This window comes from Choristoneura fumiferana, chromosome 21, assembly GCF_025370935.1.
Source record: "Choristoneura fumiferana chromosome 21, NRCan_CFum_1, whole genome shotgun sequence".
NCBI lineage: Eukaryota > Metazoa > Arthropoda > Insecta > Lepidoptera > Tortricidae > Choristoneura > Choristoneura fumiferana.
In genome coordinates this window covers 7,786,536-7,801,181 of record NC_133492.1, presented here as the reverse complement: position 1 = coordinate 7,801,181, position 14,646 = coordinate 7,786,536, and the positions used below count along the sequence as shown (strand labels likewise).

Here is a 14,646-nt window from a genome sequence, read left to right as displayed (position 1 = left end):
CGAAGGACAACCCTACGAAAGTGTGATGCACATGATAGTGTGATGCATATTTTTTCTTAAATTATGCAACATGGCAACATTGCTGCAATTCATAGATCATAGACAAGAAATTTATGAGCCGTCAAGTCGCCAAGTCAAGTCAACGAGAGTCGTCAAATTCTATAGTGCTTGTACATATTTTCAGTTTTCCGCCAAAGTCCAGTCATCGAAATTTGCCAAAATGGCAGAAGGCCAGGATGAACCCAAAAAAATTACAATCACAGTGAAAACTCCTAAAGAAAAACAACAAGTGGATATCGAAGAGGATTCCGACATTAGAAAAGTGAGTACGCCACCATCGGAAACCTTACTCATGGCGTAATAACATAGATATTGCATACGCAATTCGTGACGAAATTTATTCAATAATAAGGCAACGGGTGTTGTTAATTGTGATGATTTCAGTTGAAGGAAGTGCTCGGGCCGCGGTTCGGGGCGGAACCGGAGCAGCTCTGCCTTATATTTGCCGGGAAGATAATGAACGACGCTGATACGCTCAAACAGCATAATATCAAGGACGGGCTCACGGTGCACCTCGTGATCAAGACGCCGCCGCGCCCGGAGCCCGAGGGCGGCCCGCGCCGGCCGCCAGGTAACCCCCCGACAACTGACGTGTATACAACAACCTATGCAATATATGCTATGTCACCTTGTCAAGTTTTTACTGAATTTGTTTATCACTGAAAAAAACTTGTAATTTTTTAGCTGATGTGGGTGCTACTCCGTTTGGTTTGAACTCATTAGGAGGTCTTGCTGGTCTAGAGAGTTTAGGCCTTGGACAGAGCACTTTCATGGATTTGCAAGTAAGAATTATTTGCTCTATATCAAATGAATTTTCATTAGGTACCTACATCCTATTTTCTTAGAGTAACAAAATTATGCTAATAATTGTGTTGCCATTATTTTTTTGGATTGAAATGTAAATTCAGTTTTTAAGTTATTTTTTCTCACTGTTATATAAATTATGAGTAATGTATGTCTCATATTTATTTGATTTTACTGCAAGCACAAAGTAAGCTATTTCAATAATAAATTAATACATCATTAAAGTCTAATAAGAAACTAATTAACTCTCCTTCATTAACAAAAAATTATATTAATCTGATTAATCATTAGTTATAATTGACTTTACTGTAACTTGAAATACCTTTACCATTATATTTAAAATGAAAACAAGTTGATGTTGTATGTTTATCTGGCTTGGAGGATACAATTATGACACTTGTATTTTTAAACCATGTAAAGTTCACTTATAAGGAAGAGAAATTGTGAAAAACAAAACTTTTTTAAAAATTGTGACAATATTACAAATTATGCCAATGACACTTCCACTTTGTGACTCAGGAAGTTTCATGTCATGTTCTATGCCTGTCTGACTTGAAGAATAAATTAGCACAGGGTTGCTTAGGTTTTATTTATGCACAATGATTAAATTGTATGAATATTGCATTGTCAAGAGCATAAAATAAATATATGTACAGTACATTACCAAGATGACAAAAATATCTAAACACCTTTATGTCAATAATCATTAAGTCGATGTTTACATGTATTTGATGCTACGGCTGTGTAGATATTTATGCCCCTGACTATTCATGCTTAAAATAAACTTGGTTGTGGGCGCACAGGCTCGGATGCAGCAAGAGTTGCTGTCCAACCCTGACATGCTGCGCCAGGTGCTAGACAACCCATTGGTGCAGCAAATGATGAATGACCCCGAGAACATGCGCAGCCTCATCACCTCCAACCCACAGATGCAGGACTTGATGTCTGTATGTACAACAACTAAACCCATAGTTAAAATACCACAAACATGACTAACCACGCTAAACACACAAGTAATATTACCTCGACGATCCTACTACATTACAGTGGTCATGAGTAGACTGAAGTGTGGGATGTTGAGTTGAGGTAAATATTGCTTGTGTGTTTAGCGTGATAAATCCCGTTTGTAGTATTTTAACTATGAGTGAAAATCTCAAAAAGGTGTAAAACATTATAATAACTAAACCCATTTATTCATAAGCACTTTAATTTTTTTGTCCTTTTTCTATCTGTCATTTTGACAAACAGTAAGTCAATGTTTGTATGTTTCGTTTGTTAAGCCCAGTATAGACTTGCAAGAAAAATTGTGCAAGTTGCATTACATTGTGGCGCTCAATTGACCACTACAAACTCGTTGGCTTTACGGCCTTGCAATGTAATGCAACTTGTACGATTTTTCTTGCAAGTCCAAACTCGGCTTAAAACAAAACGTGCAAGTTGCATTACACTATGATGCTCCTACCTCTTCCCCCTCAATAACCTCAGTAACCTCTACAATCTCGTAACCTTTATGGCCTCAAAATGTATTGCAACTTGCATGATTTTCTTGTAGGTCTAGACTGGGCTATATTTCAAATCTTGCAACTCGCATTTCACTCATTTCCAAGTGAGTGGATTGACTTAAAATTTGCTATGAATATGTAGTTTAGAAGACAAGAGTAGTCTGCAAAGAAAACTTGAATACAAAAAAATCTGGTCTTACTAAAATTTGAAAATTAAACTAGATAAATAAATATTTATTCAAAATATGTTTTACAATATCTAAAGTTACGTCTAAACAAAGTAAAGGAGAAGAATAAATTTTCATTTAATTACGTATTTGAATCAAAATAATAAATTTCTCCAGGTTTAGGTAGACCAATTTAAAAGAGTATGTACAGAAAGGCATGACTACCAGCAGAAAATATGTGATGAATTGATAAATTATTGATTGATATAATGTTACAGCGGAACCCGGAAATCAGTCACATGTTGAACAACCCGGAGCTGCTTCGGCAGACTATGGAGCTCGCGCGCAACCCTGCCATGTTGCAGGAACTTATGCGCTCACATGACCGAGCCCTCTCCAACCTCGAGAGCATACCTGGTAATACATAGTGAAATTAAGTTGTGAATCGAAATGTTGTTTTCCAAGTTTATACATGACTAACAATTGAATCAACAGATAGTTTAATTAACCCCACTCAATTATAATTAGAGTAGTGACCCTGATGATAAGTAGAGATTAAACATTCTTTTTTATTCACGAAAAATTAGGAAGCTCATTTAATTCCAATTAGCACTAGTGCCCTATGTAGGACTTATAAAAAGGTTTGTGATTTGTAACACGCCGATGCATAAATCATTTCTCGTGCGGACATGCCCTATTATAATAGAGAAAATCTCTCTATCTGTAGAATAAATTTTACATACTCATATAAATTTACTTAAATTTACGTATTTGGCCAGATTCATAGGCTTTAGGGAAAAGGAAGTAATATTTATCATTTAAGTAGTACTTGCAAGCTTTTATGTAACTTGCAACTTTCGTATATTTGTTTGTTTGTGAGTATATCAGTTGTGGTTTCAAAATTTGCAAACCACTTTTGCTGCTTTTCGCCTTAGCTGTAAAAACATGCGAGTTGAAATGGCAATGGGCGGGCCACATCGTTCGAAGGGCAGATAACCGCTAGGGAATGAAAGTCCTCGAGTGGCGACCGCGAAACGGAAGACGAAGCGTTGGCAGGTCTCCCAATATGTGGACTGACAACATCGTGAGAGTTGTGGGCAACCAGTGGATGCAAGTAGCGAGTTGTAGTTCATTGTGGCGTTCTAGGGGAGCAGTGGACGTTTTCCGGCTGATGATGATGAACCACTTTCGGGTATGCGGTTGAGCTGAAATTTTGCATATTGGCATACCTAGAGTGACAGTACAAAAATCTGGTTGTGAATTAGTGGTGTTCTCCCACTCTTCTTCTCTTCAATGGTTTATGGCATTGACTTGAAATTTGATGCGGAAGACAATGCAAGTACAGTCAAGAAAAAGTAAAACCAGCAAGAAAATCGTTTGTACATCTTATTGATCTGAGTTCTGTTATTTTCATGTGTTTTTATGTACAATAAAGAGTTTTACAATACAATACAATACAAAATGCTTGTAATTTTTTTTTTACAAAGCCTTGTTATTGGCTTCCTGTTGGTTGACAATGTAGCTTTATATATTACTAACTACACGAGATTTTCCAGGTGGTTACAACGCGCTCCAGCGGATGTACCGCGACATACAAGAGCCGATGCTCAATGCTGCCAGCAGCATGGCTGGTAACCCGTTCTCCGGCCTAGTTGACAATTCTGGTGAGTAACTCTAAGACACTACAAATTGCTGTTTCTGGTTTGACTAGATGATTACTACTGCATTTTTTTTTATTACGTCTTCTGTCCAATGGGACAATTTTACCAGCATCAAGGTTAACTTATCAACATCCAGCTCAAGCTATACGACCTAAAAAGCTAAATTTTTCGATAATATCCAAGCCGCAGGTGCTAGCTAGTTTACCTATAGTCTACCACTGACCTAAATAAGGGACAAGTTTTTATTGTTTCACTTTTCTTTTTGCTGCTTTATATAATAAATAAATAAAAATAAAAATAGCCTTTCTTTGATAAAATACAAAATATAGTTTGTTGACACCAGCTACATTCGTATCAGGTTGTCTCCAGGACATAGGCCTCTCCCATCCGCTGTCATTCACTTGTATCCCTATTGCTGCATTACGGCATTAATTGTTAATTTGCCTTTGCAGACGGTACGAACCCGCAGCAAGGCGCGGAGAACCGGCAGCCCCTGCCGAACCCGTGGCAACGCGGCGGCGGTGGTGGTGGCGGCGGCGGCGGCGCGGCAGGCGCGGGTGCGGGCGCGGGCGGCGGGCCCGGCCTCATCAACACGCCAGGCATGCAGTCGCTGCTGCAGCAGATGTCGGAGAACCCGCGCCTCGTGCAGTCCATGCTGTCGGCGCCTTACACCAACAATATGCTGCAAGCGCTCGCCGCTGACCCCGAGATGGCGTCGCAACTCGTTAACCAGGTACTTACTCTGGACCGGCCTTAGCCATCTAGGCGCCCCGGGCGAGACATACCAGTGGCGCCATTTTAGATAAAAGTGACATAAATTTCATTTTTAATACAAGCTTGTTTTGCTGACTGTACTTTTTGTCGACTACTTGCATTGTCATCCAAACTACATTTGCATACCAAATTTCAAGTCTATCCCATTAACCGTTGAAGAGTAACCTGGGGAGACAATCCTGGCCGGACTTCCAGAATGTCACTACCAGATTATTGTATTGTCAAGCAATTTACATAAGTATGCCAAATTTCAGGTCAATCCGACTACTGGAAGTTGGTCGAATTTTAATTGCAAGATTTGATTACAGACAGACAACGGGACAGGTGAAACTAAATAAAAGCTCGTAAAAATGACAGGTTGTCTTGATAGACACAGTTTTCCTTTAGATCGATAAAAATTATGTAGGTATTCAAATTGAGTGGTTAAGTCGAGCTGGTGCGCGCGGCGCCCTATAGTACCCGACGCCCCTAGCAGCTGCCCCGATCACTGGTTATCCAGAGGTTTTTCTCAGATCATCTTCACACGATCTCCTCAACGATTTTCTGACACGTCTTTTGTTTCTAAGTCTACTTTATCATTATAATTTCTATAGCCAGCTACCGGCTATCAAAACAATGCAAAACAAATATTCTATAGTTTGTAACAGACATTGCCTACAATTGCTCATAGATTGCTGGTTTGCCATTCATTTTCAAAGAAAATTTAATTGATATGGAACTCGTTTAATTTTCATTTACATATTGAATTAGCGTCACTAATCAACTGAGTATGGCGATTAAAGGAAAGCTATTTCGCTTAATTCAAGATAACCATGTCTTGCTTAATGTTATATGCAAACATGTTTATGATTCTTAAAGCTGTTACTGGAATATCCCACCCTCGGGCAATCTGGTAAAAAAGTGTTTTAGATTCATAATGACTTCAAATAAAAATTTGCAACTACATATCTTGTAATACACTTCCTTTGCAGTTTAAAGTTCCAAATAATATAATTATAATCATTGCGGTCAACCGTGAATGTTTTTTTTTATATCCTATCAGAATCCCATGTTCGCGAACAACCCCCAACTGCAAGACCAGATTCGGACAATGATGCCACAGATGCTCGCACAGCTACAGAACCCGGAAATGCAACAGATGATGTCAAACCCACAGGTATCTTCATTGATCTATTTAGAGATTGGAACGTCTCAGTTTAATATTATATTTATTAGTCAATGCTTTGTCACTGCACTGACAACAGACATCTGATTTTCATTTGTTAACATCAGTTGTTGGGCCACCCTGTTTATGAAATCAACAACATTCCCAAGAAACAAAAAGAAAGAGAACTCTTCTCAAAATAGATGACCAAAATGTAAGATGATTACTACGTATTTTTGACGCAAAAAAAATCCTGTATCCGCATTCTTAGTTGCAAATGGGAGAAAAGGAACATTTATTACATCACTAGGGGAACCACATTTTTATAGCTATCCACTCAGCAAAAATAAAAAGCTTAAAGCAACTTCATAGAGGTCTGGTGTAAATATTTTATGCAGCCGATCAAAGATATGTATACACCACAGTGACAAAAAGCGTAGTCATCTAAATAGTCATAAATACGGCAACATAAGAATGTACATAAATTAGTAAACATGGTTTGAGAGATAAGTATGTATACAACAGTTGCAATAATATGTCCTCATTTATTAAACCATAAACTTAGAAACACCATAAAGTCCAAAAATATGTATACACTAATAACCATAATTATTATATATCCAACATGATAACCTAAAATATGTAAACAATCAAAATTAAAAAGCCAAAACTATTGTCAGCGGTACATGAAAGTTTTTGCTTAATATCGAACTCTGACATGGTCAAAGGAGAGTTAGGTTTCATGTCTTTTACTAACGAAGCAGTTAAAGAACTAAGTTTCATGCGTTCACATTTATGTTTTTGGTGGGTTATGTTTACATATTTCTGAGATTCTACGACATCCTAAGATGACATCAGTGGTTTTTGCGTTTTTCAAAAGTCTAAATGGGAAATCCTTTTGAGGAAAAAAATATCCTTAACATGTCATATTTACTGTCATAAAAAAGCCTAGTCGTATTTAAAAGGTTTTTTTTTTATAAGTAGCTATTGTAACATAACAACATGGTCTATAAACAATATGTATAAAATAAAAATGCAAAAAAAATCTAACAGGAGGATTTGAACCCAGAACAACATTATGAATATGACTCAATAGTTTTAATCACTAAACCACAGGGCCATCATAAAATATTGAAACGCATTAGATACAGTACTTTGAGTTGGCAGCTTCATTGTTACGAAATCTGTTAAAACACGCAATGCCAATAACGTTGTGACAGGTCAAGATATGAGACAAACATATGCACAGACAAATCTGCACTGTTTTCGAGAATTGTCAAAATATTCTATTCAAATTTGTTTCGTGTTACAAGACTGTCAAGTTGATTTTTGCAGATTTATATTTTGTATACATATTTTCGTAGCAGTGACTGAATCTATATTTAATGACATAAATATGACTACAATATTTTGCAGCATACCAATTATGTAATTTTCGTTGTATGCTTTTTTTTTTTATACGACTGGATGGCAAACGAGCAAGTGGGTCTCCTGATGGTAAGAGATCACCACCGCCCATAAACATCTGCAACACCAGGGGTATTGCAGACGCGTTGCCAACCTAGAGGCCTAAGATGGGATACCTCACGTGCCAGTAATTTCACCGGCTGTCTTGCTCTCCACGCCGAAACACAACAATGCAAGCACTGCTGCTTCACGGCAGGATTAGCGAGCAAGATGGTGGTAGCAATCCGGGCGGACCTTGCACAAGGTCCTACCACCTGCAAAATGCTGCTGTATGCTTACAAGTTTTTGGACTTGCCTTATACATATTTATGTAACCATTGAAGTTTGCATATTTATTAGTATTTGGATGAGTATATCTTTTGGCCTTTTTATGATAACTTATTTGTTTTCACATTACTTGCATATATATCTAAGACTTTGACGTAGTAAGTCATTAATGAATCCGCTCCGCTTTTGGGTATACTCGACTTGTGGTACACAGATATTTCTGACAGTTTACGTTTACACTACAGAGGTTATGAAATCGTTTGCGCAGGCTTTGAACGCGCTGCTCCAGATTCAGCAGGGCATGGAACAGCTCCGCACGGCGGCGCCGAGCCTCGTCAACAACCTGGGGCTCGGCGTGGGCGCCGCCGCCGCCGCCCCGCCCGCCGCGCCGCCCGCCGCGCCCGCCAACCCGCAGCAGCGCCAACAACAGAACACTGAGCTCTTCTCCCAGGTAGGCCTGCTGGCGGCGCCCTACACGGGTGACACTATTTACCGGCCCGGATAATACCGATATGGAAATACCGATCCGATATTTCGTGTATAGGTACACCATGTACAAGATAAATCGGGTTGGTATTTCCATTTCGGTATTATCCGGGCCGGTAAATAATGTCACCCTACACTACACACGATACAGACTGGACATTTTTAATGATACCTACAGGCAAAGTACAGTCGAACAAACCGAATTATGTACTACTAATATCATGTTGACATCCTATTCTTTTGTCAAGGAATTCACAGAGAAATTGATTTATTAAAAGGCTCCACCGTGGCACATAGATCAATTTACTTCATTAAATCAGAGAAATGACAATAGAGCAGAAATTAATTAATTAAAAATAAAAATCTAACAAATTCTTAAATAACGTACATTATCTGTATTTTATTATTATAATTTGTGATTATCTTTTAATTTTATTTTTTTAATTTAGCTTATAGCGGCGGGATACGCTATACCAATGGGCAGTAAATTTTATGAAAAAAATATTTCATTAAACTGTAATGCTGTAAATTTTCATTAATAAATAAATAAATAAAAATAACACTCAATGATTGATTGATGTGACTATGGTAGGAGTGGTTAGGTTAGGATAGGTTAGGTGACGATTTCGGGCAAATGTCCTAACCCCCCTATGATAGGTGGGTATTGCAAGTAGTACATAGTCAATTAGTCAATAGTTTGCTGAGTTAGCCGCCTCGGGATGCAACCGATTGTGACGCAACCTTTGAACTAGAGTCAAACAAATTCGTGCCTCGCGAGGCAGTTTGCTCGGTCAGCATCTAGCTAAGAGTTTAATGAACCTATTGCTGTCTTCCCATGTACTCGAGAGTCGAAGGAACTATCCATCTATCCATCTGAACATGAAGTTAACAAGCCATTGATGTTTGCCGGTAATTTTCAATAAGCTATTGAACGAACACGGTAGCGTTTGTTTTTTATTTGGTTTTAATTTTTATACATTTCTTGTTACGTATACGATAAAAAAACGTTTCGAAAAGTGGCTATATGGTTTGGACGAACGCGGCAGAAATTTTGACTATTTCGATGTGACCGTTTCATTCCGTGTCATACGGCAAATAAATTTACTTTGCATAAATCAGTAATGTGTTGTCAAAATATGTGAAATTATCAAGCTCAAACGAAATGTCCTCCTTTATTCATAAACGCTTACAGGTTTGTAACTTTTTATGAGTAAAGGAGGTACTTTTACGCTACAAGTACAAATAGTCATTCGGGCATTTTTTGTCGTTATTTATTTGTTCAAGAACCCAGTTGTTTAATTTTGTTTAGTATTTGCTACCGTTTTCACCATTGTGTATTGCACATCTGAGTTCACCAGTATTGTTTGTTTTCCATACTCATATATTATGCGAACAGCCGCGGTATTATTGTTAATTCGTCCTAAAAAGTATTAATTGTGAATATTAATGACTAGCTGTTGTCTGTAACCTCGTCTAACATCCTACGGGAATTTTATACTTTATAAAGTAGCCTACGTAGGTAGGGATAGTGTAGCTTTCTACTAATGCTTATTTATTATAGGTTGATCTGTCATCTCCCAGGATAACAGGATCAAAGGAATTTGGGCACAAATTTGTGCCTCTGGGAGCGGACAAGTTAATTACCTAGTACAGTCAGCAGCAGAAGTGGATGAGCGGTCACAGTTCTCAAAATGATCTACAAGCGACTCTATGACCAAGGTGTTTAGATCTTTTTGAACATCACAACTGCTCATCTACTTCTGCTGCTGACTGTACTGATTAGATTACTCGAGCCCGATAGGCAAACAATGTTTACGACTTTGTTATGTTGTTGACAGTTCATGCAGCGGATGGTGGCCGCAATGGCCAACAACCAGAGCAACTCGACGCAGCCGCCCGAGCAGCGCTACTCCCAGCAGCTCGAGCAACTCACCGCCATGGGCTTCCTCAACAGGGATGCCAACTTGCAAGGTCAGTAATCAGTCATTTATTTGCTCAAGGCTGAATATTCGAGAGTTTTGACCAGTCGGTTAAACGTCATTACCATCTCACATTTATTAGCACAACGAAAGGACAAATCGCAAGTATTTTGATCACGCTAGGTGACGCTAGATATAATTAAACAGGTATTGAAATATTACCCACACAGCTAAGACAGCCTACGTTTTAACCAAGTGACGGGGGCATAAGGCACAAAGCAAGAGGTATGGTGATAATAAAAAATAAAAATAACATATTATATGCGATACCCATACACATACAGCACAGGATATTGTCTAATATTATTAGAGGAAGGACGTAGCACTGCACGAACTGACTGAGTGTTACTTTTCTGCACATCCAGAAGATATTTCTTGAATTTATAATTAAAAGAACCAATCGTGCTATTGCGAACTAGTATAACTGTAATTTCATGCTACCCGCATATATAACAGTAATGACGAAAAAAAAAATGCCGCAAAAACGGTGAATATTTACCCTCAAACATGCTATGTATGTACAGATAGATCTTACTGGTTTATGGAGCTATTACGTCAGACATTCTAATGCTACAGCTGCAAACCCCTCCAACCCTACTCCCCGTAATAAGCTCCAGGGAGTTAGACGTGCAGTCGGATTTTTTAGCCGATGAGAGACTGGCACTGTCTGGGCCCTCCCTTCGCAGTCGTCCGTAGTGGATTTTTACTGACTGTGAAGGCGTGCAGTCGGGAGTATCATACAAAGCACCTCAAAAAAAAAAAACAAATAAACAAAAGCGAAGATCAAGTATCATTGGCACTTAAGGCGACTCAACCCAAAAAAAAATGCTACAGCTGCACACCAGGGGAATGCCGCGACAAGTGGCGAGGAATGGAGAGAAATTCCCGTTAGGCAACTCGAAGAGTAAGTGAAACGGAGTTGGGTATGACTGTGCAACGTAAGTGCCTGCCTTTTATGGTCGGTTTTTGCACGCATGTCTGATTTATTTTGTAGCTAAGGTCAAAGCGCTGTTTGGAAAAAGCGCGATCTACCTGATGGCTTTCGTGGTCAGCAATTATGCTTGTAACATTTATTCACGCGCTATCCCTTGTTATTAGGCTAGTACGGTAGCCTGGCTGTTGCCTTTGCCTATTTTACTAATATGTATCATGCGCCAAATTAAGTTGACTGCGAATAAGGACAGATGATTAAATCGAGTAACACTGCAGTTAACTCAATAGATGCTCCTGGTGAAGGTGTAGGCATTCTTATACCAGTCTAAAAGTAAAACTTGCGCCGATACATTGTTTAAATTCACTAGTTCTAGTTGGAACCTTCGAAAAGTTCTCAACGTATAGTCAGCAGTAGCAGTGGATGAGCGGTTACGGTGCTCACAAAATGATCTACACTCGACTCTACTGCCAAGGTAATAACAGAGTGTTCAGATCACTTTGAGCGCCGCAACTATTCATCTAATTCTGCTGCTGATTGTATGTACTTGCATCAACCAGCACCTGTGTTACCAACAATTAAAAATGTTGTTGCAGCTCTGATCGCAACGTTCGGCGACGTGAACGCGGCGGTGGAGAGGCTACTGGCGCTGGGACAGCTGTCCATGAGCTAACACTCCTGCGCCGAGCCCGCCACACACACATACTGTTAGCCCGCGTATTCAATTGTACGCTGCCCCCCTGCTACACATACGTACAGACAGATACTCTACAGAAAGCTGAGCCTCAAGGCGCTCTTTCACGACGCGCTGTAGGTAGGTTAACCACGCATCGTGTTCAAATTTGAGCTGTAATTGGAATAAAGCGCTGCCGTGTGCGTATCAGGGAAGCAGCTGATTATCTTTGCACTATTATTTTTTTACATTGTGGTGGAAGTTGTGTGATATTTTATTTGTCAGTAACGCGAAAGCTTGAAATGGCGCTGTCGAAAGAGTCGAAACAGTAGAAGACGTTTTATTTCTAAAGGGCGAAGGAGGAATTTGTTCATTTTGTATTCATTTGCCTTATTAGGGCTAAAGTGATACGGGGCATTTAGTAGAGGTAATGGAGTTGACTAACGAGAACAAGGATGAATGTTTTTCAAAATTTCTATAGTGCCATTTCTGAAGCGAAAGTTTAGCAGCCGTTACCGCGGACTGCGGCTAAAGTCGTTTTGTTTATTACATCCAGTAAACTTGTATAGCGAAGTGACCTAGTGCGTGTAATAAAAACATGACTTTATAACCAGCCTTGATTCACCGTGGAAACGTCAACAATATGTAACTATTTAACTGTCAAGGTGTTTTTCTATTATCGCAAGTAAAATTCATTCCTTCTTGTTTTTTAGTTTATAATGGAAATTGTTAAACATAAGAACTTCGTAAATATGGTAGATAAACTTCAATTGTTTTCTCTATTCCCTGAGAAGTATATTATATATTCTGAGGTATAATTTATATTGATAATGTTTATGTTATTTCTTCATCGATTGACTCAAATAGTTCAGTTGCGTAAAGATATTAAGATATCAGTTAATGTAAATACTTTCCTTTTAAACAAAAAAAATATATAAAAGAATAAAGCGCAATTTTGAGCAATAATGAATGTATGTCTGTACAATCTGGATGGTTAACTTCCATGCATTGCTTTCGTTTGTTCGTAAATTACAGTTTGTCACAAATTCATATTGGTCTGGAGGTTTGTTTCAAATAAATTTACAGATATAGACTTCACATTACCAGCAAGAGCGTAGTTCTGACCGTCGTTTGAACTCGTCCGGTTATTCCCACTCTTTCGTCGTTCTCCCCATGACTTGCGTCTGAACAGAGCCGTCATGTAATTTATCTTTGTGAAAGTAAACTATTTTATAAGAGTTTAGCTTTTTCTAGCCTATAATATTACTTTAATATTATTTTGTAGTGGTTTTATAGCGAATTCATTAAATTTAAGTTGTAAAAAGTATAAAAGAATACTGTTGCTCAGTGAGGGGAGTGTTTTAAATTGCCCAGAATTATATATGAATTTATTACTAATCACTTACACATATTTTGTTAACATAACACCCATGCTATACATAGATTGATACAGTACTTGGTGAAGTACCACATGAATTATATGTATTCAATGCACAATATTATTGATTAGTTGATTACCTTATATATATTAGCAAGCAGGGTGTGTTTGATGCGAATTCCCCACTACAGTTGTAATTATATTGGCACAGTCAGTTAAATAAAAGCATACACTAAGTCTGACCTGTTAGTTGTTTAAAAAAGCTTGTAAGAATTACTCTGCAATGATATCGCGCATTTTTCTAATGCTAAAACAACCGCGTATTGTGTCTAGACTGCTAGAAACGTCTGAAATCGTAAGATATGAATCTGGGTGTAACAATATTATTATGTGACAGAATGCAATTATTATTAACAAAGTATTTATTGTTTCATTTTATTCCTCATTATTTAAATAAATCTATTAATTCTACCCGCAATATTTTAGCTCAGCCCACAAATCTAACATATCGAAGGAAGTCTGTGCTTTTGGTGCTAGGAAGCTGTAATTTAGCATGAACATTAAGGGCGCGCTTAGCTTTTAGCGCATTTATTACATTCATGCTTTAGTTTTGAAACTCACATGTAAGATATTGGAGGATTTACACTACACTTTATAAACACGATCAGTTGTAGTTCCACTGTAGTTCGTTCGATAGAAAAAAATCCAAAACTTCTAAAAAACAAGGTAAACCCTTAGTCGCGGCAGGTCAGGAGTTGACAGAAGACTAGATGTTTTTTAACCGACTTCAAAAAAGGAGGAGGCTATTAATCCGGTTGTATTATTTTTTATGTTTGTTACCTCAGAACTCCGTCATTTATGAACCGATTTGATTTTTTTTGCGTTCGTCTAGGAATGTCTTCAATTAGGTCCCATAAGCACCAAATCAGGATCTGATGATTGGATCTTAAGGAAATCAAGGGAACTCTTCAAATGTTGTAGAGACACATATAGTAAATTGAATATATATTTAGTAGTAACTCGTGCATTTGCTCTTGAAAATCATCATTTGGTGAAGTGGAACTGATGATGAAGACCACAGTTGACCATCGGACTTACTACTCAATAACAAGTATTTCATGGGTTGAATTTTAATTACTTTGACACATATGCTAAGCAATTTATGCTCCTCGTAATGCATATGGTAAAACGGGTGGTGAAGTACCAGGACTTCTCAATAATGATCGTCTCTGCATCGGAAAAAAACAATCTTTCGTAAAAGGTGACGCGAGCAGTTGATATTAATAAATTATGGTATCTTAGATTATTTACACTAAAAAGCGTGAAAAAATATATAACAAAAAATTAAACCGA

General features: G+C 38.1%; 1 protein-coding gene across 1 annotated transcript; it reads left to right on the top strand.

Annotated features, from left to right (window-relative positions):
• Positions 1-106: 106 nt before the first annotated feature.
• Ubqn (ubiquilin) lies at positions 107-13,714 on the top strand. The gene is made up of 11 exons (XM_074104287.1): positions 107-322; positions 445-631; positions 745-842; positions 1,668-1,811; positions 2,812-2,950; positions 4,090-4,197; positions 4,647-4,927; positions 6,011-6,124; positions 8,115-8,297; positions 10,171-10,303; positions 11,839-13,714. Exons 1-11 carry the CDS (start codon positions 221-223, stop codon positions 11,913-11,915), a joined length of 1,566 nt encoding a protein of 521 aa, XP_073960388.1. The 5' UTR covers positions 107-220; the 3' UTR covers positions 11,916-13,714.
• The last annotated feature ends 932 nt before the right edge of the window (positions 13,715-14,646 follow it).

Bases quoted from the DNA above. Each gene is read 5' to 3' on its own strand.
- Ubqn (XM_074104287.1), top strand. From the start codon at position 221: ATGGCAGAAGGCCAGGATGAACCCAAAAAAATTACAATCACAGTGAAA. The intron at 843-1,667 runs GTAAGAATTATT...GTGGGCGCACAG, and splicing joins GCACTTTCATGGATTTGCAA to GCTCGGATGCAGCAAGAGTT. The intron at 4,198-4,646 runs GTGAGTAACTCT...TTGCCTTTGCAG, and splicing joins CGGCCTAGTTGACAATTCTG to ACGGTACGAACCCGCAGCAA.